Source organism: Coturnix japonica, chromosome 3 (genome assembly GCF_001577835.2).
Source record: "Coturnix japonica isolate 7356 chromosome 3, Coturnix japonica 2.1, whole genome shotgun sequence".
Taxonomy (NCBI): Eukaryota; Metazoa; Chordata; class Aves; order Galliformes; family Phasianidae; genus Coturnix; species Coturnix japonica.
This window is the reverse complement of record NC_029518.1, coordinates 75,561,242-75,587,964: the sequence shown is the minus strand read 5'-3', so window position 1 is coordinate 75,587,964 and position 26,723 is coordinate 75,561,242. Positions and strand designations below refer to the sequence as shown.

The 26,723-nt window shown below is 38.1% G+C and overlaps 1 protein-coding gene across 2 annotated transcripts in view; it reads right to left on the bottom strand.

The window, feature by feature from the left end:
• COL9A1 (collagen type IX alpha 1 chain) overlaps nt 1-23,187 on the bottom strand; it is a 60,449-nt gene extending 37,262 nt beyond the window's left edge. Inside the window, exons 1-12 of one of the 2 annotated variants that reach the window (XM_015859124.1) lie at nt 23,003-23,187; nt 22,602-22,675; nt 21,148-21,225; nt 20,862-20,994; nt 13,397-13,793; nt 6,853-6,930; nt 6,168-6,188; nt 5,196-5,270; nt 4,650-4,685; nt 4,479-4,541; nt 2,342-2,395; nt 1,097-1,132 (exon numbers count right to left, since the gene is read on the bottom strand). In XM_015859124.1, the coding sequence (XP_015714610.1) occupies nt 1,097-1,132; nt 2,342-2,395; nt 4,479-4,541; nt 4,650-4,685; nt 5,196-5,270; nt 6,168-6,188; nt 6,853-6,930; nt 13,397-13,793; nt 20,862-20,994; nt 21,148-21,225; nt 22,602-22,675; nt 23,003-23,016 (1,059 nt within the window). In that variant the 5' untranslated portion in view covers nt 23,017-23,187. Of the gene's footprint in view, nt 1-1,096; nt 1,133-2,341; nt 2,396-4,478; nt 4,542-4,649; nt 4,686-5,195; nt 5,271-6,167; nt 6,189-6,230; nt 6,406-6,852; nt 6,931-13,396; nt 13,794-20,861; nt 20,995-21,147; nt 21,226-22,601; nt 22,676-23,002 lie in introns of those variants that run through there. The other variant, XM_015859125.2, reaches the window with a different exon arrangement.
• Between the last annotated feature and the right edge of the window lie 3,536 nt (nt 23,188-26,723).

Genomic DNA, 26,723 nt, shown 5'->3' with positions numbered 1-26,723 from the left:
GCAGAGCCAGTCAGGGAGTTGAAAGCTCCAGCCAGTAAGTCACACAGCAACCAGAGACCTCTCACAGCTGCTTTCATTCATGCCTCTGCCTGTGCCTAAATTGGAAGCCCCTTTACATTCACACAGCCTGGTTCCACAGATATCTGCCACCAGCTTTAAAGGAACACACTTCATGGGGCACATGGAATGCATGGGTTTAGGCAGTAATCTCCAGTCTGTAACTGTCTAGTCGAAAACACCCCACAGATCTGCAAAGTACATCCACATTACTGTCACCCACTGCAGAATCAACAGGCTGGTATGTGCAATCAGTGCAAGTTGTGTTTTTATAGACTTTACAATGTTTTTTATTTTCATATCACTAAATATTCACAGTCCTACCAGTATGTTGTATCTGTAAAACAAAAGTAAAACATCAACTATTAGAAAAGTCAGAGGGAACTTAAGAGAGTGAACCAAGTGGTGTAATACATGCACTGAACCTAGCACACCCCCAAGGTCTCTTGGCAAGGAGCACATTAGAGGTATTAGTATATTTGGTGGCAAACTATGAATTGATCATAAGTATTCTACTTAGTTCGTAAATCTGTCATTCGAGAAATTATCAGCAGAAGAGATGAGAAGAATATGTTAAAATTAAACAATGAAGCAGGAAAAGAAGAAAGGGAGAGTAAAAGGCAACTGAGATTGCCAGAAACAAAACGCGATGGAAGCAGAAATGCAAACACTATCATTAAACCTTCAGATTCTTAATATTTTTTATTTCATTTCTAACCACTGGATAAGCTTGGAAAGCACTGATAATAATATATAAGTAATGAATGTTGCAGCTAAGACTTCTGACTTTGTTTGCAACTAGCATTTTAACAATGCAGAACAGTCTATTCTTGTGAGAAATGGGGTCTTTGGATAGCCAGACTTTACTTACAAAAGGACACTGAGTGTATTCAAAGAGGGCATAATTACATCTAAACACACAATCATTCAACTAGTATGCAGATTCATTTCTTTGTTTCTGGTAAATGAACTCACTCAGATCAAGCCAAAAACCTCAGAAATAGTTTTTGGCTTTTAAGATTTAAGATGTAAGACTCACCGGAAGTCCACGAGCACCTGGAGGTCCTGGCTCACCCTTCAGAAGATAACAAAAATTGAGTATTTTAAGAGAAATTAGAGCAAAGTTTTCTATACAGAACACAGGAAGATGCTCTAATCTTTTTCTGGGTATAATTCAGTGACAAATTCTGCAAAATAAGACCTTGGGTCTTTTTTCTCCAGAAAAACTATTCAAAAATACTAGTTACTATGATTTCTGATGTATACTTCATTTGTCTGATTGCTGATGAAGTCAGGTTTCTGTGCTCTTGTTCCCACTGTGTAGGATTATGAAATTATTACAATCAAATAGAAGGGAAAGAGCTTCATCACTACTGAAGATGCACAATCTTAATGCCATCAGTGTAACATCACCATTCATTACAGCTAGCTGAGAGAATGGGAGCTCCTTTGGAATGCAGGAAAGGGCCCTATAAGACTGCATTCTTATAGCATTAAATATATACATATATATGTAGAAAAGCTACATCATCTCATTAGTTGCATACAGACAACCAAAAATCCTACTAAAATAACTATCATAGAATCACATCACAGAACAGCTTGGATTGGAAGGGACCTCAAGGATCACTGAGTTCCAACCCCCCTGCCACAGGCAGTGTTGCTAACAGCTAGATCAAGTACTAGATCACATTGCACAGGGCCCCATCCATCCAGCCTGGAACACCTGGAGGGTTGGGGCACCCACAGTTTCTATGGGCAACCTTTTCCAGCATCTCACTGTGCTGTTACTCTCTCAGTAAAGAGCTTCCCCCTGACATCTAATACAAATCTCCCTTCCTTTAGTTTAAAATCATCCCCCTTGTCCTATCATTATTCACCCATGTATAAAGTTAATTTCCCTCATGTTTACAAACTCCCTTTAAACACTGAAAAGTTGCCATGAGGTTTCCCGGCAGCCTTCTCTTTTTCAGGCTGAAAAAGTTCAGTTCATAAGAAGAGGTGCTCCAACCCTCTGATCATTTTCTTGGCCCTCCTCTGGACCACCTCTAAAAGTTCCACATCTTTTCTCAGCTGGGGGCACCAGACTTGGATACTCCAGATAGGACCTCCTGAGGGCAAAACAGAGGGGACAATCACCTTCCTCATTCTGCTGGCCAACTCTCTTCTGAGGGAACCCAGGATACCATTGGCCTTCTGGGCTGCAAGCGCACACTGCTGGCTCATGTTACATTTTCGGTTAGCCAGGACCCCTAAGTCGTTCTATGTATCATATTGTTCTTACCTTCTGTCCTTTTGGTCCTGTGGCACCTGGTGATCCATCAGGGCCTGTTAACCCCTTTGGGAGTAATGTATAATATGTACAGGTTACATATACTTTTCTTAATCACAGAAAAAAATAAATCTAAACAATAGAATAATTAAGCTATTAGATGAGCTGAGTAACTCCAGTAGCCTTATCATCAAAATGCCAATTTACGTGTACAGATGGAGTTGAAATACAATTCCAATCTACTTCTAAACACTGCTTAAGTTTAAAGCACAAGCTTCTGGAGACACATAATCAGTGCTTGTGATAAATGACCTTCACAAATTATTCTGTTAAACTATAATTAAACTTCACATATGAATTAAAATGACCATATTTTGTCCCAATATGAGACTGATGAGTTTGTTTGTAGCTTAAGTTAAAAAAAACCATCTGTGTTTTCCATTTCAACTGAATTGTTCATAACTACAAACTGAAAGAAGCATCAAGACTCACAAACCAGTAAGTTGGTATCTGAAATAACAGAAGGAAGACCAGCTTTACAGAGGCCTTTTTTCCACTCTTTCTACACATGTGCACTTCAAAAGGAATTAAAATAAATTGTCAGTGTCTCCTTGAGAAGAATGTATTACTGAAGCCAATCAACATAATTATGCAGATTCTATATACATTCACTAATCATTTCTGTTGAATTGTAAATTCAACAAAGTAATTTCTGAGGAAGAAAGCAGCAGCAGTTCAATACTAGTACCAGAGATCACACTAGGGAAGTTTTTCCCCTTCCTTTTTGTCAGCAATGGCTGAAGGATTGATTCTAAAGATCACATTAGTTCACATCATCAGTCATAGTTCCCTCTTATTTGGTTATTAAGGAAATGTCACTTCCCAACTTCCTGATAGTTGGGAAGTGCACTCCAGCACTCAGGAATTCACAATCTTCCACCTCTTGGAAAAGAGGATACGGACACTAAATGAACTAGAACATGCTTATATTGATCACTCTGAACAAAAAAGGAAACAAACAAACAGACCAACAAAGCAATCAAGCTGGATTTGAGTTTAATCATCGAACCATACTTGTTTACCTGGCTAAAATTAAAAAGCCATAATGATACTATAACTGCAAACTCATGTGGGGTTCCTTTGTTTACTTTCATTTCTAAAATTTTAATCAGCTTAGGCAGTGTAGGAATTTCCAGAGCACCATAAGAACAGCCTTGCTTTTATGTTTGTCCAATCATTTCCTCTTTTGGTTCACCTCCAACAAGTCAGTGTTCACCCAGAGGGATGTATTCCCTGTTAATTTTCCTTCTAAAGCTTACACGATCATTACAGGCAATTACTGTACAGTATCTTAACACAGTCTATTAAACCTGACACTGAAACAGTTTGTAAAAGAAAAGCAAGTATTTAAGAAGTCAGAACCGCCTCACCAGTTAAAAAGGGAAGAAGGAATTACAAATCTAAAACCCCAATTAAAAGTTGAATGCTCAGTGGGAGTACAATAAGGTCTTTTTTTTTTTTTTCTTTTTTTTCTCTTTTTGCTTTTTTCTTTTTTTACTGGAAAGGGAGAAGGACGACCATTTCAGAACATACCATCTTAGTATCAGATTCACTCACCAATAAACATGAGTGTACAGGCAAGTGTGAATGAGAACAGCTGACTTTTGAGATTTAAAAGTTCTGTTTCACCTGACTGTGTTATCATGAACCCTGGCAAGGGAAAGAAAATCATGCCCAGAACCAGAACCACCCAGAACGTTCCCTTCGGGTGCCCGGAGCAAACCGCCCCATAGGGACGTAGCGACGACGGCTAGAGGCAGCTTAAGCTCCCCCTGCCGGTCGGCTGCGTGGGGAGCCGGCTCGCTTCAGCTCCCAGGTCGTCCCTGGTCGGGGTCCTCTCCTTAGCAGGGTAGCAGCACCCAATGGTGCTCCTCTGTTTCACTCCAGCAGAGAGGACACAGAGCTGTGTTCCTTCCAGAGAGCAAGTTTTAGCTTGGAGCAAAGTGCCTCTCCCAGACTAGTGCTGCTGGCACTCAGCTGGCAGCTGTGAGGAAGCCAGAGACCTCAGGAGAAGGTCATGTTTTTACAGAAATAGACTAAAACCAAGCACTTTCTCTTAAAGAAATTCCATAAAGTCAAGCATACTCACATCAGCTCCTGGCTCTCCAGGCAGGCCCGGGGATCCCGCTTTTCCATCATCCCCATCTGGACCCTTTGGGATTTAAATGCAGAGGTAAGCATATAGCAGAGGGGGAAGTAGAAACAAAACCTTGTACCTCTCGTCTTAAGGGGCAAACACAGAGTAGCTGAAAGCACTTACCGGTGGACCTGGGGGGCCATTAGGTCCTCTCTCTCCCTAACAAGGGACAAAAGGAAAAGTATTAGACTTTTTTTAGAGACTTTTTTTTTTTCTTTTTTTTTTTTTTTTAGGAAATAAATACTAAAATACTAAACTCACAGGAATTCTATTATAGTCTAACAGAAATAATCACAGAAAGTTCTGCCAGGAAATGGGGGAAAATAAATAGTGGCTGCTATCAGAAATAACTCCACAACTTCTTAGCGTGCTTTAGTAAAGTGATGCCACGTAATTCCTTTTGCAATTTGATTTATAAAATCCTTACACTATTTAAGGCAATTAATCACAACATATGACCATGATTATATTATATTTAAAAATCCTATAATATCCTATAATATCAGAGATAATCAGAAAAGCCACACCCCAAGCCTGCTACAGAACATAATATCCACCACTTCCTGGGTGGATCTCCTGCCAGTTCCCTTCAGAATCAAATGCAGAGGACAGTGCAGGTATAACTTGAGGCATCACCTATTCCCTAGGCAGGGCTTAGGAAATACTTACATCGATTCCATCAATGCCAGGAACTCCTGGTGGCCCTGGTGGACCTGGGGGGCCTGGTGGACCAGGGAGACCTCTCTGACAAGGAGTAAAAAAAGAAGAAAAAATGATTGTGGCAAATCTTTAAAAGCCAATCAGTGAGTTAGGGCTTCTTTGGGTTAGTCAGGGCGTCATAGCAGCTCTGGTGGTCTGTGTTCTCCCCATACCCATGTCAGTACCAGCAGGTCCTATGCTTTTGCTTTTGTGGTGATACCAGCATACTCCTCTCACAGTCAGCACAGGGATGAGGTGTTAAACCCTTTCCTTAGTCTGGATGCCCTTCTTCCCCCATGGTGCTGGCCCAGTGGACTTAACTCCCTGCCCCAGCCATGTACTAATATTAGAGCGGCAAAAATAAAGACAGTGATCTTTGCAAACCAAGCACTGAGCTATTCTAATACCTCAGCCAGCATAAAGCAGACAGTGTTCCCAAGAGTTTGTGCTAAGGAAGGAAGCTTAAAACTAACCCTTTCCCTACTTCAGTGGCGGGTTCAGAGGCTGCCCTGTTTCCACAGAATTACATTAGCATCTACAGAGAAACTTTCTCCAAGTGCCAGGCTCCCAGGGGAGAGGTGGGAGGCGCGGCATGTGGAAACTGAGAGAAAGGCTTTTACAGGTCTCCGTCCTATAATGAGGGTCTCTGTTCTATCCACAGCCAACTCTGGCTGTCCCCACAAAGGCACTCTGTTGAGACGGAGGCCAGCCCAGGGTCTGCTGGGGCCCTGCTCCTCACAGAGCTGCTGCTCTGACTGCCTTGCCTACCCACACCAGACTTTCCAGCAGTAATCTATCCAGTCATATTTGTAGATGGAGGAGAAAAGGGTCAAAAACCCTCCAGTGGGTCAGTTCCAGGGCATGACAGAAAGCCGCCTTCTTCCCCTCTTCATCCAGACCCTTTCCCTTAGCACACAGCACCATCCCTTCCCTCACACTTACCTCAATCACTGTCTGGCTTATCTGTAAGGGAGAAAAACAGGGATAAAGTCAGAATAAACTTACTTGAGCAAGGCAGAGGCAAAAAATCTGCAAGAAGAGCCCGAGAAGCAGAGGACCCAATGCAGCCCAGGCCATGGTGGGAACAGATTTTGCAGCCACCTAGGTGCTACAATACACAGAAACCCAAAAATGTGCCTTGCAGCCAAAAGGCAAACTGGGCTGCAAGGCACCCCTCACAGCTCCTTATTAACTGCCTGGGAGAGGGTCGTGGGATTGGAGGAGAGCTGAAGGCTGGGAGGAAGAGGATTGAATGACAGCAGTTCCTTTAACCCTTTGCCCTGCTCAATGTTGATTTGGGCACCCTCCCTCACCTCCCACTGAGGGTTTCCCTCCCTCAGGTTGCTCAGGAGTCTGCAAGGAGACAGCAGTCTCTCTTCACAGTCAGGGATAGCTTTCAAAAGCCTCTGACCCTAGCACTGGATGAGAAGGAAAAGATAGGAAGGCATGGAAGAGTTAAAGTGAGGCTGCTACTCCAGGGGGCTGGGTTGCTAAAGGCACCAAATTTCAGTCAGGTATGGTGAAATAGACTTCTGTGGACATAAAGGGGGAGAAATGAAGCTCCTGTGAACTTGATAGATTCAGTGGCATCCTGGTTCAGCACTGTCAGGCTGGGAATGCTGCTCACCCGGGCTGGGAGCTCACCACAGCCTTCTCTCTGGGGCCGCAGGGGATCGCAGTGAATCAGCATCCACTGGACTTCAAACTGGTAGGGAAGACAAAACAACATTAATTCAGTAGGGTCTCACACTTGACAAAGTTTTAATAAGGTGAACGCTGATCAGCTAACAGAATATTGTGAAAGGCATTTAACACTAATCAGTGCAGTGATAAGGGTATGGGGGTGCTGCTGTTCAGCACAAGCCACAGGAGGGGAATGGCTCAACCTCTAGAGTTTCCTCTAGAGCAGATCACCACTCTGAATGCCTTCAGATACAAAGTTTGGAGGCATTTTAAAGGGGGAGCATAAACCTGCTGAGAGATTTAAAGAGAAGGTGAGATTCATCATTCATTTTTATAGATGATAAGTAAACAGGCAGTTGTCTCCTATTATGTTATGCTGACATTTTTATTGAAGGACACACAGTCCCAAAAAGATTTCTTCTGACTAAACAGTTGTGTCCATGAGGAGTGATAGGTCCAAGAGCAGAAACAGATGGTCTAAGAATAAGGACTTCAAACAGGTAGATCATATGTACACTAGCAAAACCCTGCAATTGAGTAATACACACCTATGAAATTCCACATACTCCTTGAATTTTTATTTGGCACTGAAAAATGACATCAGCAACCTCTTCTTAGAAAGTGCCACTGAGTCTTTCTTGATTTGCTTATGTAGATTAAATACTACATAGCCTCTGCTAAAAGATATTCCGTAGCTCAAACACACATCTCCAGAGGCATATCCACTGATATGTAATGCCTCAAGTGGAATTTAAGTACCAAAAGTATAATACAATACTAATTGTTGTGCATGGTTACTGCGTTCAAGGTTTAATGCCTCCTGTCTGATATAGTACCAGCTTGGCTTATGACCCACAAATGAGTGGTTTGTGCAGTGAGTCCTCAACTTAATGATGAAATTCACAGCCTCTTTTTGCTTTCATTTTTCATTATGAATGGCTGACAAATTGAGGAAGAAGGATTAGTTTTCACCTTGTAACAACAGAGTTCTGTGTGGTAAAGACTGATTTGTTTTTCTGTGAAACTGAAAACAGAAACATGAACATCCAAGGGTGTTCACTTCTTATTTCTTTTCCCCTCTGAATCTTCCTTATCCTATAAAACTGAAGTAGCTTCCAATCATCCCTCCCACGATATATCAGTGCTTTCTTCTGGCTACCTCCTGTGCTCCTGATAGGATATTTCATCGCTCTTTTCTCTCCCAGTCCATGGCTGATGGAGAAAGAACTGCCACTCTGAGGAGATTTCCTCCCCTGATACCTTCCCTATATGGATTTAATTGCATGCTAACTGCTTTGGCTTAAAAATATTTAGAGTCTAAAGTTCTTTAAGATTTCTGTGAAACATGCACATATCCACAAGTTGCTTTTTTGTTCTTCCTTTCACCTTCTCCACTTCAGTTCTGCTACTCCTGAAATCCTTGCTATCACATCTCTGCTCTTCTGTTTACTGCAGTCATTGCACCTCCGGAGTGCCATGAACAGAACAAAGGAGGCGGAATCGTAGTTTCTTTTACCTGTTGTGTTATCTGACACCATTATCTGAGTCCATTCTTTATCTTCTTTATTCAATTCTCATTTGAAAACCATTCCCAGACCTTCATAATAGACAATTGAATGACAGCATTCAATGAAAGTATTGAGTGTATACTACAATTTAATAGCTGGTGATATAGTAATAAATATAAGAGTGTATACTACAATTTAATAGCTGGCGATATAGTAATAAATATAAGAGTGTATCTGGAATCTGAAGATTCACCAAAAAAAAAGCATAAAATGGGACCAAATGATCCCTAGATAATGTACTTCATAACATACTACTCAGTTTTGAGTTCTGGCTCTGCATTATTCTCCCTGAATCTCACTTGCAGAGGCTGGGCTTAATCAATTTCTGTTTTAAATAAGAATCTATTCCTGATGTAAAAGGATAGACATGGTACAAAGGGACAATTTTGTCTTTTACTGTTTGTCTGTTTAATGTTAAAATGAAGTTGAATAACATTTAATAGTACTAAAACTAAAGGGTAATCCATTCAGTAGCTTGATAAAAACTAGAATTAATGTTGCCTATAAACACTTCCACTGTATCTGACCAGAACCAGTGTGACTCTACTCTTCTTCCCTCAGAATACCTGTTTCATTCACCAGACCAGTTTGTGTACTATAGAAACTGGAGTTTGGGACTGAATAAAAGAAAAAGTTGGTAGAAAAAAGAAAGGGTTGCTCTGTGGTAAAGGCAGAAAGATACCACTGAATGGGTGGATTGTACTCCTGCTTTTGTCTCGTAATTCTTATGGAGTACTGAGAAAATAGCTAGTTTAGATGGCATTCTGCATCACAATATGAAAGACTGGTTGCTTGAACTGAAGTACTTTGGTACAGGTTATGCAGAAAGTCTGACCAATAACAAATGTTATTGAAATCAGTAGTCTTGAGCAGTATTTTCAGTTTGCAAAGAGTTATGATATCTGCAAACAGTGTGAAAAATGACTTTAAACCATACCACCAGTATCCCATATCTGCATCAACACGTTGTTTTGCCTTTTTTCATATGTAGATAATAATTACTTCTTTCTATGTGTTTGTGGTGGTGCTGTTGTCTGCTGGTATTTGGTGTTGTTTCTTTTGGGGTTTTTTGGCTTCTGCATTAAGGTGAGAAAGATGTGAGATGAGAAAATGCTGATTACTGGGTTGGGCTATACTTCCAATGCAAGACTCTCCAAGTGCCAACAAACCCATCTAAAGAGAATACTGCTAGCAAATGTGTATTATACGTTTTTTAAGTTGCAACCAAGTTTTTCAACTTTGAACAAAGTCAATATTAAAAGAGAAAATTTATAATGAGGTTATGAAATGAGATTACTTGCTGCAGCCAGGAAATCCCTTTAGTGCCTTGTGTTATCTTCTAACATTCTGGAATGGCTAAAGGGAAAACTGATCATTTTGTTTTGACCAAGAAGGAGTTTGAATGGTGAGCATTACGTAAGACCTGATACTCTCATAAGATTAAAAAGCAAACAAAAATAATTCTGAACAAGAGAGGGAGGCATCCCATGCAGGAAAAAAAAAATACCTAGCACTGTTTACAAATCACTATACCATAAGGTGAATGTGAATGTGAAAGGAGTTGAAATATTTTAAACATGCAGTAGTATGTGGGTTGCTCTGAAAGTAGTGCCTCCTATTTATTTCCACGGAAACTACAACAGATGCAAAGAGCACAAACCTACAGAAAATTATCTTTCTGCATAGTCACCACTGTTAGCTATGCATTTTCACAAGCAGTAAAAAAGAGCCTGAATGCTGCAGTCATAAAAATCTGCACAGCCTTCTGGGATGTGGTTTGTTTTTCATGTCTAGAAATTAACCTCAGATAAATCAAGGGTAATCATAAAACAAAAGTATTAAAATTTATTCCTTTAAGACCTGTAGATGTGTAAGACCTGTAGGTCAATAATTTTGATATTCATATTCCAGAATTCCTACATCATTTAATTTTATTTTTAATTGCATAGAACAGGTATAATTCAATTAGTTGTGTTTGGCTCTTTACTGTTTCACCCTCTTAAGTTTTATGGAAATTACCATATCTGCCCACTGTTTTGCGTATCTCGGTAGTGGATAAATGCAATTCAGTTGTCTTAGTAGTGCTTTTGATTAGGTATATGGAGGATTAGTAAAATCTAAATAAGATTTAAATATACAGAGTAGCATAAGTCCATAGTTAAGCATTTAACAGTACTGTAGGCTTTAAGAAAAAGTGACATTTCTCTGGGGCTTATCAGAGCATGTCTGCAGCTACCTTTTGGACAAGCTGGCTCCCTGTGCCCTGCTGGGTAATTGGTGCCTCAGGGATGATTCAAGGAAAGACAGCCTTTCAGGGGAATTATAATTCAGCTGATCAGTTTTCAGGTGGGAGCTCCTCTACTACTTTTCATCAATGATATCTACGTTTGTTCTAAGGGAATTCTATCATTTACTATCTGTACATTTGCTTTCAAGTGATAAGGAATAATCTACATATATTTAAAACGTATCATTTTCTTCTGTGCGATTTATCAGTGTAAAGAAATGTTGCAAGTCACATCACTGCATTAGTCTAGTTAAAAACATTAAATGTCAAATAATGACCAAGAATCACTTCTAATGAAGCGTTTAGCATCAGTTATGAGAAACTGAGCCTCAAAAATCAAGGAAACTAAGGTAATTCTATCATTTTACTACAGTTAATATTTGAGCAATTTGAAATTAATGCCCTTACCTTTTCATAACAGGCATGGAATTGAGGAAGTAGGTTCTTCTTTGGTTTTGAAATGATTATAAATCTCGTATTTATTACTTAAAGCTTATAGTGGATCATTTGAGTTACTTTTAGATTAAAGACAATAAAAAAGAAATACTGTGTGTTTTTTTATCTAAAAAAGATAAAACGTAGCTGTAAACCTGTATAAAAGTTTGCCCCCTATAAAACATTCCAGAAATCTTGGAAGAAATCCTTTTAAAGGCTCAAAAACAAGACATTTTTTTCTAATGGAACTCTATCTAATACCTCCAAAGCAATCATAGTAACAACAGGCAATAAAGAATATCTTTTAAAATGACATGTTATTTGCACTCATAAGAAACTGATTTATTCTGCAAGATAAAGAGAGCACTCACAGAATAGTGAGGGGAAAAAATAAACAAGAAGAGGAAACAGTTTATGTCCTTTAAAAATTATACTACTGGAAGTAATATACTTTAACAATGCTTGGAAATAAATCAGAAGTCATGTCTGGGATATATTAAATAACCAAGACTGATGAGATTTTTAAGCTGAGTATAGTCAAGCAAGTAAAAGGATAAGTCTCAAATATACCCCACCACAGCTTTATTTACTCAATTTAAAGAGAAAACAAATACACAAGTTAAACCACAAACTTGCGCTATCTAGAAAGCCATTTTAAAATCCCTATTCCATCTGCTTGTACACTGTCTTTATCATAATGCCAAAGTATATTGTCTTCCTTAATCTATGGCTTTATAATATCAGGCTGGACCACCACATCTGTCAGTTTTGACTTCATAGTACAGGCCATGCAATTCTATCTAGGGTGCCCTATGTAAAGCCTACAGTTCTGTCTGAATTAAAATACATTTTTTGGTGTCTAGATTTGGTTTAAGAACTTAATGAGGTTCTTACGTTCTTACTTCCTCAACAGTTTGTTCCAGTGCTTCATTATGCTTTTTGTCAAAAACTGCAATGTATTCCTCAGTTTTAAGACCTACTGTACTCAAAATATTTTTTTTTATCAAAAAATACATTGAATACATGAATCCTTCCACAAACATTGCAAAGATGCAAAGAAATATTTTGCACAATAAATGATGAATTGTAAAAGTGACTGAATTTTATCTTGACCTTTCATCCTTGAAGCAGGGTGTCCCATACCTAACATTCCACAGTGCACCACATAGCTTCACACTAATGCTTAATGATGCAAGTGCTTAAACATATATGAGGCAGAATTTAATGCAAGACACTCTTTCCCCACAAAGTATCTGACATGTCCAGCCTACTCACTGTTCTTTTTTTAAATAAAATAATTTGAGTTAGAAGGGAATCTTAAAGATCACCTAGGCCAAGTCCACGACAATGGACATCTTCTACAAGATCAGGTTGCTCAAAGCCCTGTCCAATATGATTTTGAACATTTGCACTGGCAAGGCATCCATAAATTGGGAAACCTATTCCAGCATGTCACCACTGTCATCATGAAAAATGACTTCCTTATACCCAGTTACTATCCTTTTTCTATCTGAAACCATTGCCCATTCTCCTGTCTCTGTCGTGACAGGCCCTAATGAAAAGTATCTCCTCACTACAGCACCATGAAGAGGATATTTTAAGCATTAAATTAATGAACAGGATATAAAATAACCATTTAACTGCATGTTCTTGTCACACAGAATAACAGAACACACTGTAGTGAGTTTTGATCAATCTCATGTAGGAGATATTCCCTTCATAGTAACTACATGAAATACTTATTCTGAGACAGGACTAATCATCTCTAGCTTATAATTTGTGCGCATATATCAGTGATAGATCCCAGTTCCTGTTCAGTTAATGCTTTGGTGTCTTTGATGTGAGGTACAGTCCACATGTTCATGTTCTGAGCCTTCCTTCTAGATTAAGCTCCATATATGATACAAACAAGGGAACGCAGAGATGATATATCCAGACAGAATAGGATCCAGTGACAGATGCGTGGTTGTCTAAGAAAGTTCACTGATGAAACTCAGACATAGCCCGAGTCATCCCTTACCTGCCACTATTTATATACATGCACACAACATTTGAAATTAAGAATTAGTACTTACCTGCCAATGGGGTTATTTTCTTCCAACTGTGTTTTAAGAAAGTATTTGTAGATGTGTTCCATGGAAAGATTAAGTACAAAACATTTTATTATTTTTTTAATAATATAAGATTTTGAAACTTACCGGAACTGAAATTTGAGGATTATTTTTGAGTCTTCCAAGCACAGCGAAGCCATCAACACTGATTTTCCCCTTTGGTTTTATGTTTAGGGATTCTACTTTTATACAGTCAATAAAAAGTGTAACACTGGTTGCTTCCACACTTATCATAAGCTTGTGCCATTGGGAATCAAACAAGAAAGGCAAATGTAAAAATGATGCAGTCTGGAGATTTCCATCCACTCCTTTATAAGAAAACTCAACACTTTTCATTGGACCATTGAGATTCACTCCAACTTGTTCTTTTCCTGAAGAATCCTGAATCTGCCATATAGTCCAGTATTTCTGAAGTGTGGCTCCAGTCATCCGAAAAGTAGTAAGAAAGGAATATTCATCAGGCAATCCATTGGAATATATTGCGCTGTGTAAGATCAAAATACAGTGAATTTGTTGTGTGTTTGTTCTGTTAAACTCTGCACAGAATCAGTTCCTCAGTAGAACCATACTGCAGGTATTCTTTTATCTGTGCTTTTCTACCTTATGAGTCTCAAGAAGACATGTCCTTTAAAAACATTAGCATTACAGGAACTAGTTCACAAGTACGGGTTCTTCCTCTATTGTAAAATGTTTATGATAACGCTTTCTATAAATAATGAATCAAGCAACAGCAGACTAGCATTTTACCTTCAGAAAGTATATCCTATGATTATTATGCTTTTATTACTCTTACAAAATCAGTCAACTTAGTGTGATTTTTACTGGGTAAACAGTGCAGAGCTTCTTTAATTGTGAAGGCATAAGAATGTCTTTTGCAAAGGCATTTTCTTGTTCACCTTGACAATAGTCATTTTGTTAATGGATTATCTGTCAGATACCATTCAACGAAACATCTATTGATAGTCATATGGATATTAAGATACTACACTAACAAGACTACAAGTAGCAAGAAAAAGATTTTCCTCATATAAAATATTTCATTGTTTTGCCACAGGTATAACATCCAAGATTTGAAAACACAAACACAGCTCTATTAATGTCTAAAATAACTATATCATTTTTAGCTCAAATGTACTAGTGGATCCTGTGCAATATTTTAAAAATAAGTCGTTTCAGTTTTTATGTGTGGTGAAATTGTTGCATCCTTACTGAGTTGGTGTTGATACATAATCTACCATCTCTCCACACTTAAGAAAGTCACATGAAAAAGGCTGTATTTGACTAAATTTCATAGGGATGGAGACATGCAAAGCTTTTTGTTACCAGCATTCATTAAAATAACTTCTCAGCTAAGTAGGCATTTTGAATAAAGATTATTTCTGAGTGGCAGATCAATCCTATCTCAGCAAGAATATAGCCATTTGTGAATCTCTACGGCTAACTAAGGCAAAAAAAAAAAAAAAAAAAAAAAAAAAAAAAAAAAAAAAAAAAAAAAAAAAAAAAAAAAAAAAAAAAAAAAGAAAAAAATAAAGAAAGAAAGAAATGAAGGAAAGAAAAAATGAGTAAATCGGTTCTTATTCTTGTATCCTGGATGACTACCGACACAGTAAGGGAGCACTTCAAATCTCCGTTGTCTGAAGTGCGACGGTGCCCAAAGCTGTAATGCCATCCTCTTCCAGCAGGCGACGGTACAGCCCTACCAAGATTTCGGTAATGACCAGAGAAGCCTGGCAGCAGTAGCAATAACTTCATTTTAAGAATAATCTACCCGAACTGCAAGCATTTCTGCTCTTTCCACTTGAGCCTGAAGTTTGTTACGTACTTCAGCTGCAGGCAAAGCTGTTGTATGAGGAATGGGAATGTTTTGATGGAAGATTATCTCCTTACACATAGAGATACTCAAAGGTGGGAAAGGGGGCTTCTTGCTATTAACTTTGAATTGTCTTTGATTTGCTATGACTTGTTTCCCTGTTGACTGCAAATGCAATAATCTGTCCCATCTGGCTTTGTTCAATACCATTTTATCTAACTTGTATTCTCTCATTATTTTGCTGGATGAATGCGTGGACTTTTTACCTTTCCTCTTTTCCTGAGCATTTTAGAGTGCTTATTGCTACCCACTGTCCTTCCATTTGTTGGGCTTCTAGCTTACACATCATACTTGCATATTCTTCCCTGTCTGGAAATACACTCCTTGTTTTTCTTCTGACACACACTAAACACTTGCTAAGCTCCTGATTCATTCAGCACATCTTTCACAGACCTCTGTGTCCTTCTTTTATAATATCTCTTAAGCAAGTGTTTCAATCATCTCTTCTGCTAAAACCTTAGCTCTTCATTTTCTGAATCCCCCTCTTTGTTCTTGCACAACAGATGTTTCTGCTGCTATCCTGTCAAAGGTGTTATTTTTAAGTAATTTTTAACCATGTGACTTTTCACTATCAAGTTTAGTGATTCTAGGGGATCTGATTCACTGAGCTCTACAGCTAAAGAAAGCATTACTAATCCCAGGTCTTCTGAGAAGAAGCTTTCATTCTTTCTCTGCACTCATAAGTTCTACTGTCCTGGAAATACTGGTTAAAATAGCATGTTCTCAGCCCACCATAACTTTACTAGCAAAAAATAAATAAAATAAATACAAATTAAATTAAATTTAAAACCTTATAAGTAAACACAGTTACTTTTTTTTTTTTTTTTTTTTTTTTTAACTAGAAGGTAGTTTATGCCAGATTGGAAAAAAAAAATTCTGTGCATCATATTTAGCTGTAGAATTAGTGCTTTACAAGCCATCACATGGGTCCTTCTTTCTCCAAAATTAAACTAGAAAAGAAATATATTTTTCAGGTGATATACAAAGAAGAGAAAATGAGTAAGATCTTGCGACATTGGTAAGAGAGAATTCAATTATAAGAGCTGTATATACAACAGTAAAAAAAATCAGTACACAAACATGAACAAATATTTACAAAAATAATATCAGCAAAACAGAAAAGCTGCTGACATTTGGCTACAGACCAAATATCAGTAATGTGACCCAGCGTAACTAAACACAGCATGACCCAGCGTCAGAAAGTTACTCTGCATGAAACTGTAACTGTGTAAGATTTATAAGTCAGCAAGTAAAGCAGACACAAATTCTTATCTTAGTTACTCCAGTTATAATGAGAACAATTCCATTGGCTTCAGTCTTATCAGTGTGCTTCAGTACAGTTTTTCTCAAAGCCTGTGATGTTTATGTAGGCAAAACATACTGGAGTCATCAGCTTAAAATGCTAAATATTTGGAAACTATGGCAAATTTATCATTACACTTAAATATAAGTTGTTGAGAAGCTATTCCTTCGTCTCACTGTAAAGTCAAGTGTTGGGTTCTGTAATCTTCACGAACAGCTGAGACTTGCATTAAAAAAAATGAGTAAATAATTCAAACATATTTATGTACACAGTTCCACTGATTTATGGAATAGAATCAAGGAATTTTAAACACAGAAGCAAGTAAACAAGCAAATAAAAAGTTAATATACAAAAATACTTAAAGCACACAGGTTGGATTTAATCCTGACCTATTTCCTAGCTACTTAGAATGACCAGAGATATCATGTTTCTATTCATTTTTGTATCTTACCTTTATAAGATAGAAGTCTAGACTCACTGCCCTTGTGTATTGAGAACTACTATTTAATGCTTTAAGTGTGAAATGAGTTGTATTAAGAACTACTCAGCAAGCAAACAAACAAACCAAAAAAAAGTACCAATAGAAAACAAGCAAGTGTTTTGAATTTTTAGAATCAACTGTCTGAAGTCTGTCATTCTCCTATTAAAGTGGTCCACAGTACATGACTGTGACAAGTACAAACACTGTTCAGAAGAAATCTTACATTCTTACATTGCTTTATGTTCTACTGAGAGGAAACTACAGGCAAAAACATGTCATGTCTAAATTCATAGGCAATGTTCTACTAAATTCAGTGTTCCTGGAATTTTTCTCTGAGACTAAGTTCACCTGGCAATAAGAAGTTTAAATCTTCTTCCAAAACACAGTGGCCACATGCAAAGAAGCCTATGGTCTGTGCTAATTTCCAAACTGTGTCCAGGAGTTGTTTAAAGAGTGCTAATTATTCTGGACCAAAATCATTCCAAGTGCTTGTATAATATTCTAACAGCATAGATGATAATGTGTGATTGCCATGAATTATTCTCTGGCATTGATTTATCTTGTCACGTGTTGACTTAGAGGCCTTATATCACCTACAGTGGGATTTCCATCTGTGAAGTCAAAGGATGAAGACTTCATCCAGTGCCATGTAGGTACTGGATACTGTAGGTACCCTTTTCCTCTCGTAAAAATATATCATGAATGTATTCCCTGATGTTAATATATATGTTTTTAAGCTTGAAATTAAAATACAGTTAGTATCCCAAATTACAATATGACTTTTTTACTTACTATTTTGTGGACACCTACAGCAAATACATAAATTACATTGAAAACTGTGTTCCCTGTATTCAGACAAAATGGGTATGAGTCACAGCAGTGTCTCAAGATCATATTGTGCTAAGAACATTATGCAGATTCTTCAGGTGATTTTCCTCTATAGAAGCATCACAGGCCAATGGGTTACAGGAGAAACTTAAGTCAAGGCTGTTTAATCATTTTTACTCATTCTGGGATATACTTCTGGACCTTGGCAATATACTAAGCAACAATAAGACCAGTCTGAAATGTAGCAGCTTTTAAGGGAAGCTTATGCAATGTCTGAGTAAATATATTGGGCCATGCCCATCTAATTAAGTTCTCCTTTCCAAATCATGGCAATGGTAACATTGGCTAGTCTGGATTAATATCATTCCTTCCTTCTTCTTGAGTGACAGACCTCACTGTCTATGACCGACGGTTAAGTCTGTACTAATAGAAGCGTTCATTGATGCAGGAAGGAGAAGAGATCCCCGCAGCGGAGCGGGCGGCCCGCCAGGCTTGCCCTGAGGGGGTTGCGGCTAAGGAGGAGTTTCAGTACTGCGGGCGCAGACAGCTCCAGGGCGAGCTATGGAAAGTATTGAGTAGGATAGAAAGTATTGAGGAAGGGAGCGGGAGTCCGGGGTAGAGGCACTGCCCGCCTATGGCAAAACCAGAACCAAGCTGCGCCATCAAGGACTCTGAATCATGCTCGAGGTGCCCTGCATAATTCAGTAACCACTGTGATATTTCTCGGGCGTTTAATCATCTCAAATTCATACAAGAAATACGACAGCTAATGTGCCTTGTGGGGATTATGTGAAGTTTTTGGTTTTTTTTAAAATTATTAGGATTGTAGTATTAGCCTCAGTTATTTACTGCCAACTTCATTCCTGAGTCAACTACCAAGGGGGACGCTGTGAAATATACTGGAACAAAACACCAAGATCAGGCTCAGAGGCAGAGAAGTAGCAAGCCAACGCATTGTATCACTGTCAGGACTCAAGCACTGACATATTCCCTGGGTGTGACAAGAGGCTCAGCTCAAGTGCAGATTACTTCAATTTGAGTCAGGGTGAAATCTGAGGTATAACATTTGCTAGTATTGTAGTTTAACCACACAGCTTTGACTGGGAGTACAAAGTCAATGTTTTGAATGTCATAAATCCATTGTATAACAGCACCATAGTAAGCCAACAAGCTCAGTGCTAGTAGTTAGCTCAGATGTCACCGAATATTAATACAGCTGGTACAGGCTTGGTTAGTGATTACTTGTGTATGTCAAACATATTCCTAGAGCTACTTGCAACAATACATCACAGCTTTCTTAAAAATGAAAATCTTACAGCTTTGATATCTCAGACTTCTGAGCTAAGAAACACTGGATGAGGGTCTGAGTCTCCAGTTTTCAGTGAAATGAAGATCTTATTTACTCTCCGTGCTTGGATTCTCCTTTATGGACAAGTAATCTTGATTTGCTACTGTAAGGGAAAGTCCAACATAGTCAGCCTGTTATGCTTGAAATTAAATTAACCTAACGGCTAGGGAGGCAGAAGTTGGGGAGAACTCAGCAAAAGAAACTTGTCAGTGATAGCTGTAGAAATACTTTGCACTCCAATTATTCCTAGCTGAAACAGCAGACCAATTAAGGGCCTTTCCAGTTAATTGCTAATTAAAGGCATTCTTAATTACATAAAGTGCTGGACCAGAATCCAGTCTGACTTTGGCAAAGACTTCTCCATGCTGTAGTACTATCTATTCCTTCTCTTGCACAAAGTCTGGCTCATAAAGAACAAACACAATTTGATTCCTAAATCCCACTTTCTATTGGAATTTGTTTGTGACGTGCTAAACAATGCTCATTATCCCTTGGATATTAAATGATCGTAGATCAGCCAGAAGTCCATTTATATGTTGTATAGTATATATAAAGATATGTATATATGTATATAAAAAAAAAAAAAAAAAAGGGAGGCAACAGAGAGAAGAAAAGAAAGAAAAAAAAGGGAAGAAAATGAAAGAAAGGAAAAGAGGAAGGGAAGGGAAGGAAGGGGAAAGGGAAAGGGGGAGGGGGGAGGGGGAGGGGGAGGCTCGGGAAGGGGAAGAGGGGGGGGAGGGGGAGTAGAGGGGGAGGGGAGTGTGGAGGGGAGAGGGAGGGAGAGGGGGAGGGGGAGGGGACGAGGGAGTGCTGAGGGAGGGACTGGTGAGGGGGGAGGGAGGGGAGGGGACGGGAGGAGGGAGAGGAAGGAAGGGACAGGGGAAGCGGAAGGGAAGGGAAACGGGAAGGGAGCGGAACGGGAGGGAAGGAGGGCAAGGAAAGGGAAGGGAAGGGAAGAAAGGGAAAAGCAAGACTAAAAGGGAAAAGCAGCAGTGAAAGGGAAAAGCAGCAGTGAAAGGGAAAAGCAGCAGTGAAAGGGAAGAGCAAGGGGGAAGGAGGGAAAAAAAAAAAATAAAGAGAAAGAGAAAGAGAAAAGAAAAAAGGAAAAAAAGAAAAGAAGAAAAAGAAAAAGGAAAAAAAAAGAAAAAAAAAAGAAAGCAAAATGAAAACAACAACAACAACAGAGAAAAGAAAAGAAAAGAAAAGAAAAGAAAAGAAAAGAAAAGAAAAGAAAAGAAAAGAAAAGAAAAGAAAAGAAAAGAAAAGAAAAGAAAAAGAAAAAGAACCAACAAAACAAACAGAAAGTTTCCTAACTTCTGCAGTTCCTACATGATCAAAAAGATCTCTTTGTTTCAATGTTTTGAGAATTTTTCCTTACTGTCTTCTTGTTTTCTCTGCTTTGCCTCCCTAACTAAAACTTTTGGCTTCACTCTCTAGAAGTGATTTCACTCTTTCAGGAGAACTTTGGGAATTCTGACCAATAACTTTGGTAGAGGAAAGTAGAAGTCTCTGACATTGCTGTTGTGGAATCAGCTTAATATATATTTAAAAAAAAAAAAAAAAAAAAAAACCAACACAAGAAAATTGTAAAAAAATTTAACTCAATTTTCCATTTCCAGAAACTGTGCAAATAAGGTCACCCAGCTGCAGAGAGGATCTCTCCATTACAAAATGAATTTTTGAAATGTGTATCTTTTAAAGTCAAACAGCAAAAAGCATTACCTGGTTGGAAGCCTGAAGTCTACATTGGGTCCCAATTTATAAGCCACTTGTAGAGCAGTGGAACCCACTATTCTCTGGACAATTCCTTGAGAAGCAGCTTTTTCTATCTGGAACTGAGAAATCAGGTCAAAGCCTGCAAGAAAATAAAGATGTAAAATATTTTATATGTCTAAAATATAATTTTTTAATTTAATTGGAGCATTGAACAGTGACAGTGCTGAACATAACCTAAACATAAAAGTTTCTAAACAGCAGCTATTTCCTAAAAAAGTCATATGCTTCTTGCCTGGTAAGTCATCTTGGCCAATCCTGATTGTTGGGCAGAGATCAGTTCTCTGACGAGCACCCAGAATGACTGGCAATCCTGCAAAAGGGGATGAATTTGTCAAACATTGCTTGAGACCATCTTAAAAGTTTAAGTGAAGCAACTGTAAGAGTACTAATTAAACAGAACTATAAATATTAATAAGTATATATTTATATAATATATAACATATAATAATGTATAATATATAATGTATAACATATAGTATACAACAATAAATTTAAAGTATATACAGTAAAGTCAGATGTGAAAGAAAGTAATTGATCTAGAGATCTAGAGATCACCAAATGACAAATGAGAGCTTGATCCTACTTTTTTTTAATCCTTTAGGTGATACTTTATAATACTTCTTTTCTATCAGAGCTATGGAGGAATAGCTATACCAGCATAAGGCTTGCAGTGTAAGAAGTTTCTGGTGTGGAACTTGTGGTGGTTTAAGCAAACTTTAAAAAAAAACCATAATTGCTTAAATCAATACTCCCCCTAATCCCAAGGAAACTTAAACAAGCATTTTGCCAACTGAAGAGTGTGTTAAGAGAAATTGCTGGCACTTTTTCCATCCTCTCTGGTATTTCAGACATTCCCACCTTCTCTTGGGCCATGTTTGATCACAGAATAGTCATTCATTAAATATAGGGTGGGGAAAGAAGGATTTACTGACTTTTTCATTGATTCGAGGAAGAAGGTAAAAGAAATTTTGTTAGAGGAAAGCAAAACTAAAAATGTAATTTGTCTGAATATTATCTGCTAGAAAATGTGCAAGGAACACAAAGATTCAAATGATTTCCTTAGTATAAGGGAGAAGGAAGGGAAAATAAATATTTATTCAAATAAGACTTCTGCATAAGTCCAGCATCAGGTCAATCTGGAAAATGTCTGGATGGGGAAAAATTCAAACTCGAAGAGTATGCATTTCTAACCTACAGAGAATCTCTTGTGTGCTACAAGAGCTCAACACTGAAATAAATGTGGGTTTCCTTCTAAAAACACAGACTTAAAGAGAACATTCATGTTGACATGTTACAACTCATTCTATATTATTTGATGAGACATATGGCTGAAGTCCAGCCATTTACATTTTATGCTCAGGAAATAAAGTGAAACCAGTTTGTAGTGGCATGGAGCAGAATAATATCTAACTAGAAGCACTGAAAGATGAGATTTCTGTCATATATCTATCACCTCAATGCAAATTTTAATTCTTATTTTGAAAATACATCTAATTGCATACTTAAAATAATACACCTTGTATTGATTTTTCCCTCTTTCTATATCTATACATAGACTCATACACACATACACAGGCACAGTTCTGTCTTTCTGTGTTAGATAGCTAGACGGCATTTTAATTTTGAAGAAGTTCAGAATAATTCTTTTGACAGTCAGAATTTCAGAAAGATGAAATATCTCCTTACTTGATTGTTGCTGGATGGTAGCCGAGATGAAAGACCCCAGAAAACTACACATATATAAGAAAGCTGTAATTTTCCTGTAAACAGAAAGAGAACTCCAGTGTGAATGTAGTGAATGTACAGTTATTGACAGATTCTGTTACTGACTTTCTCCTCAGTCATGCATACTGAGTTTATAAAATCACGAGTTAAGGATTTACCAGCAGACTTTACAAGACAATTTATGAGAACTCTTTATCTTTGTCCTTGTAACAAAACATGTCTGCAAAGTTCTTTCTGTTACCATTTCTTTCATACAGTGCAACATATACATACAAACAACAAAGAAGCCAACTGGCAAGGACAGCTTTAACTGTTCTAATCTCTTATTTACAGATTTCTCTAAATCCCACTTGTTCTCTTACCAGTTGCTTTTCATCTTCTCTGCTGGTTTTCTTCACTTCTCACATGTGAACATTTGGTGTATATATTCACACTCTCTGATTCCCTGTCATAAGTCCTGTTAACAAGAGTGTGAATGGGTGCAGAATGCTCCTCCTGACCCACGCAGGACTCAGCAGGGAGGGAGGTGCAGGCTGCTGGGTTGGTTTTAATCTTGCAGAGGGAAGGAGGTGGGGGCTGGACAGACGTGTGTATCCTGGTGGGGTCTGAGGGAGGATCTCTGGAGCCGGCAGAATATAAAGGAGCCAAAAGAGCAAAGAAAGGGCTGCTGCTTATGCCAGCATCGGGGTAGAAAGACTTTAAAAATGTGAGTTAAGCAATGCCAGTCCCCAAATGGCAGGGGCTGCTGTTCAGTGAGGCAGATAAAAGAATAACATGTACCAAGGGATTTTGAGGGAATTGGTGGCTTCAGTGTGGTGTTAAAGCTAAAATCTTTCACAAGAAGAGAGCATCAGTGGTATAAAGAAGATATTTTTATTTCTTGTTGATTTATCCATCAGATGGTCTCAGGAGAAGCCTAGCTGGTAGTGTCCTAGTTGATTCTTCTGAATAAAACCAATTATTTAAAAGGATTTTTACTGCTTAAACTTGAACCTTTTCAAGGAATACATATAGGCATTACTGAGAAGACTCTTGTTACGCAGTTGTTATTCCAACATACATTATAACTTCCAAAGAGAAGGGGCTTGTTCAAAGAAGTTCAGAGAACACATACTCAGTCTCTGAACAATTTGTAACTTATTTTCATTTGCATTTAATTTGAGGAATTCTCATAGGTGGGACTTATTTTGTGTTTTAGTAGCACCATGATCTAGTAAAAAATAATTAAACATTTAATGTAAACATAAACTGAATGTCACAGAGACAGCCCTTGTCTAACTATCATTTAGATGACATATTTTTATGCGTCTCTATTGTCTCTATTTATGTGCAATTTTGGCTGTTAATGAATTAGGCTAATACTATTATTTTTTAAATGCTTTTCAGAAAATCCTAGGACACAAGAAGTTGCTGTTTAGGCATCTGCTTAGGAGATCATCATCTAAACAGTAGCTGCTAAACCCTTGGAAGTAGATTAATTAAGCAACACAGAATGTGATTTTCCAAAACACCTCTGTTGTTTAGCTGGTGACTTTGATCAAATATCACCTGAGGACAAGCCATGTAAGATTTACATACCTGACTTGACATTCTTATATTCAGATATCTGATTCCATATTCTTGTTCTTACCTGTAGCTTGTGTTGTTGAGTATGCATTTGTACAGCTGTCTAGTAAGACTGTGGTTGGATTTCAGGGAAACAGCAAATACATCAGGTGAACCTAGCTTCTGCAGGCATAAAGCCTTGCTTTCTGCAATGAAAAAGCTTCTAGTGAGTTGTATGTTGTTAGATTTTCAGAAGTTTCTATCCAACACAAACCACAGAAACCAACATTTGGCTCAGAAGGAGTCGTTAAATGTGATGGAGAAGAATGTTCCTCAGTTCAGTCTCAGACCGAGTGCCATTTAGGATGGCTAAGTTAAGCCATCTCCTAGCGTTTCATTGTTTGTCTAGGCTCGAAAGAGCTCAGTGTCACTGGTCTGTAGTTTAAAGAAGGATTTTTAGGAGGGACTAGGCAAGTTTGCTCTTCCTCTGAAAACTATTTTAGGCATACATGCAGATACTGACAGCCTACAAATGGTTTTTGGGGACTGGGAGAACCAAAGTCTGATCTGCTTTGTTGTCATGAGGCCTCTGCCCCAGTGAGCAATCTCACGAGGGAGCAATGGCTGCTGGCCCCAGGCTTACCCCTGCTCCTCTAAACACAGCTGGAGGGAGGGGGCAGTAGGAAGGTTAGATGGAAGTCACTTCTTATTTATCTCACTCTCTTTGGAATGTTACTTCTGTACCACGTGGTCGATTCTCTTTTCATTTGTGCCTTCATTCTTTCCATTTCATTTCAGCATTTTCAGGCCACACTGTCTGTTCAGTTTATAATAAAATCTATTTAACGTATTTCAGTCTTCATCATTCTTACATACAGCACAATGGCCACTGCTGCCACTTCTCTTTCTTTTTTAGCAGGCTCTCATATAAGCACATACTACTCATTTATCTCATGTGAGTTCGTTGCTGAAGTGTGTTTGACACTGATAGCTCAAGATTAACTGTGTGTGGCTATGATTGGTGGTGTTTCTGAAAGACCTATTCCTTATTAAACAGTCTAAGAGTTAAGATAACTTAGACCTGCGACTGATCTCATTGACATCAGAGGCAAAACTTGCACTGACTTAAGCGCCTTTTAGTTAAACCAACAACAAATAATTAAACCACCATCCAAAAGCCTAGGGTAATTGAACTGACAGCAAAACTGTAATCCTTGTCAGGCTCCAACACATCATTGCAATTTAACAAGTAATTTATTGTCCAATAAATTCTTACCTTCATCATAAAAATGTACTTTTCTGTCCAAAATTTTATGAATTTTGGCATGGGAAGAAAAACAGCTTTTCTTTCCAAGGTGACAGATTTCATTTTTCATAAAGACCAAACCATTTCTTTCCAGGAGAAGTTGCTTAGAGAAACCTGGAAGCACATGGGATCAGATTCTCATCTCCTTGGTACAAGTCATCTTTCCAACCTAACATCATTACAACATCACTGAAGCCAGTTTGTGGATATCCAGGCTTTCCCAGCCCAGTCTCTAAAATTCATCAGATCCCTATGGAGTTTTTGTGGAGCACAAATGGAGATGGTATAGACATTAGGCCAGGCAAACTTGCATGACCACTCCATCTCCCTTTGCCACTGCAGTTCCTCCTGTGCGTTAGACTAACTGTTCCCATGCCTCTGGATGAAAGTTAAGATTAAGGTATCTTTCCTATTTGGATTTCTTTCTAGGTCAGAAGATTTGGACTTTGTCTCCAGGGGTGCCAGACAGCCATTATCCCCTAATGTTACAGCCAGTAATTCCAATTATCTTAAATATAACAGAATTTATTTTCTAGAGGAATTTCAGAGAAAATAAAAAGTAAAGTTAAGCAGAAATCAAGCAGAAACATGCTAATACTGCAATAAATATTGTTGTGCCTCAGCAGAAATCATGGCTCTGAACTCACACAACATGCATCTGCATTGATGTACTGATCACACTGATTTTACTCATTCTCAACAACTGAAATAAGATCAGAAATAGATGTAGGATTTCATTAGTTTAGCATAAAATGTGAATACAATTTTAATCTGTAATAGCAAATATTATTACTAAGAGCTGTTTTCCAAGCCTGACATTTCTAGCCAACTGGATGCGCATATACACAAATACACATACATGTATGTATGTTGGATGTATTTTCAGTCACATTTAACAAGTTTCAATAATATTGTTTTATATTATTAGCTCTTCCTGTTACTGCAAATTACCTAAATATTATCCCACCACCTAAATATTATCCGCAACATTTTAGATGATAGAAGACAAGTTCCTTCTTGTTTCTACAAAGCTGGAAAATAACAGTGTGACTCTTAATACTTCCAGATTGTTTTCCAGACGAACTTATGTTATCTGATAACAAATTACAGTTCTTAAAACTAGAAAGTTTTTAGTTGTTGACATGGGAGAACCTAGTTCCATTAATATTTATCTCAAAATGCTGCAGCAAAAATTATTTATTTTATTGTCATTAAATTTTCTTTGAGATAAG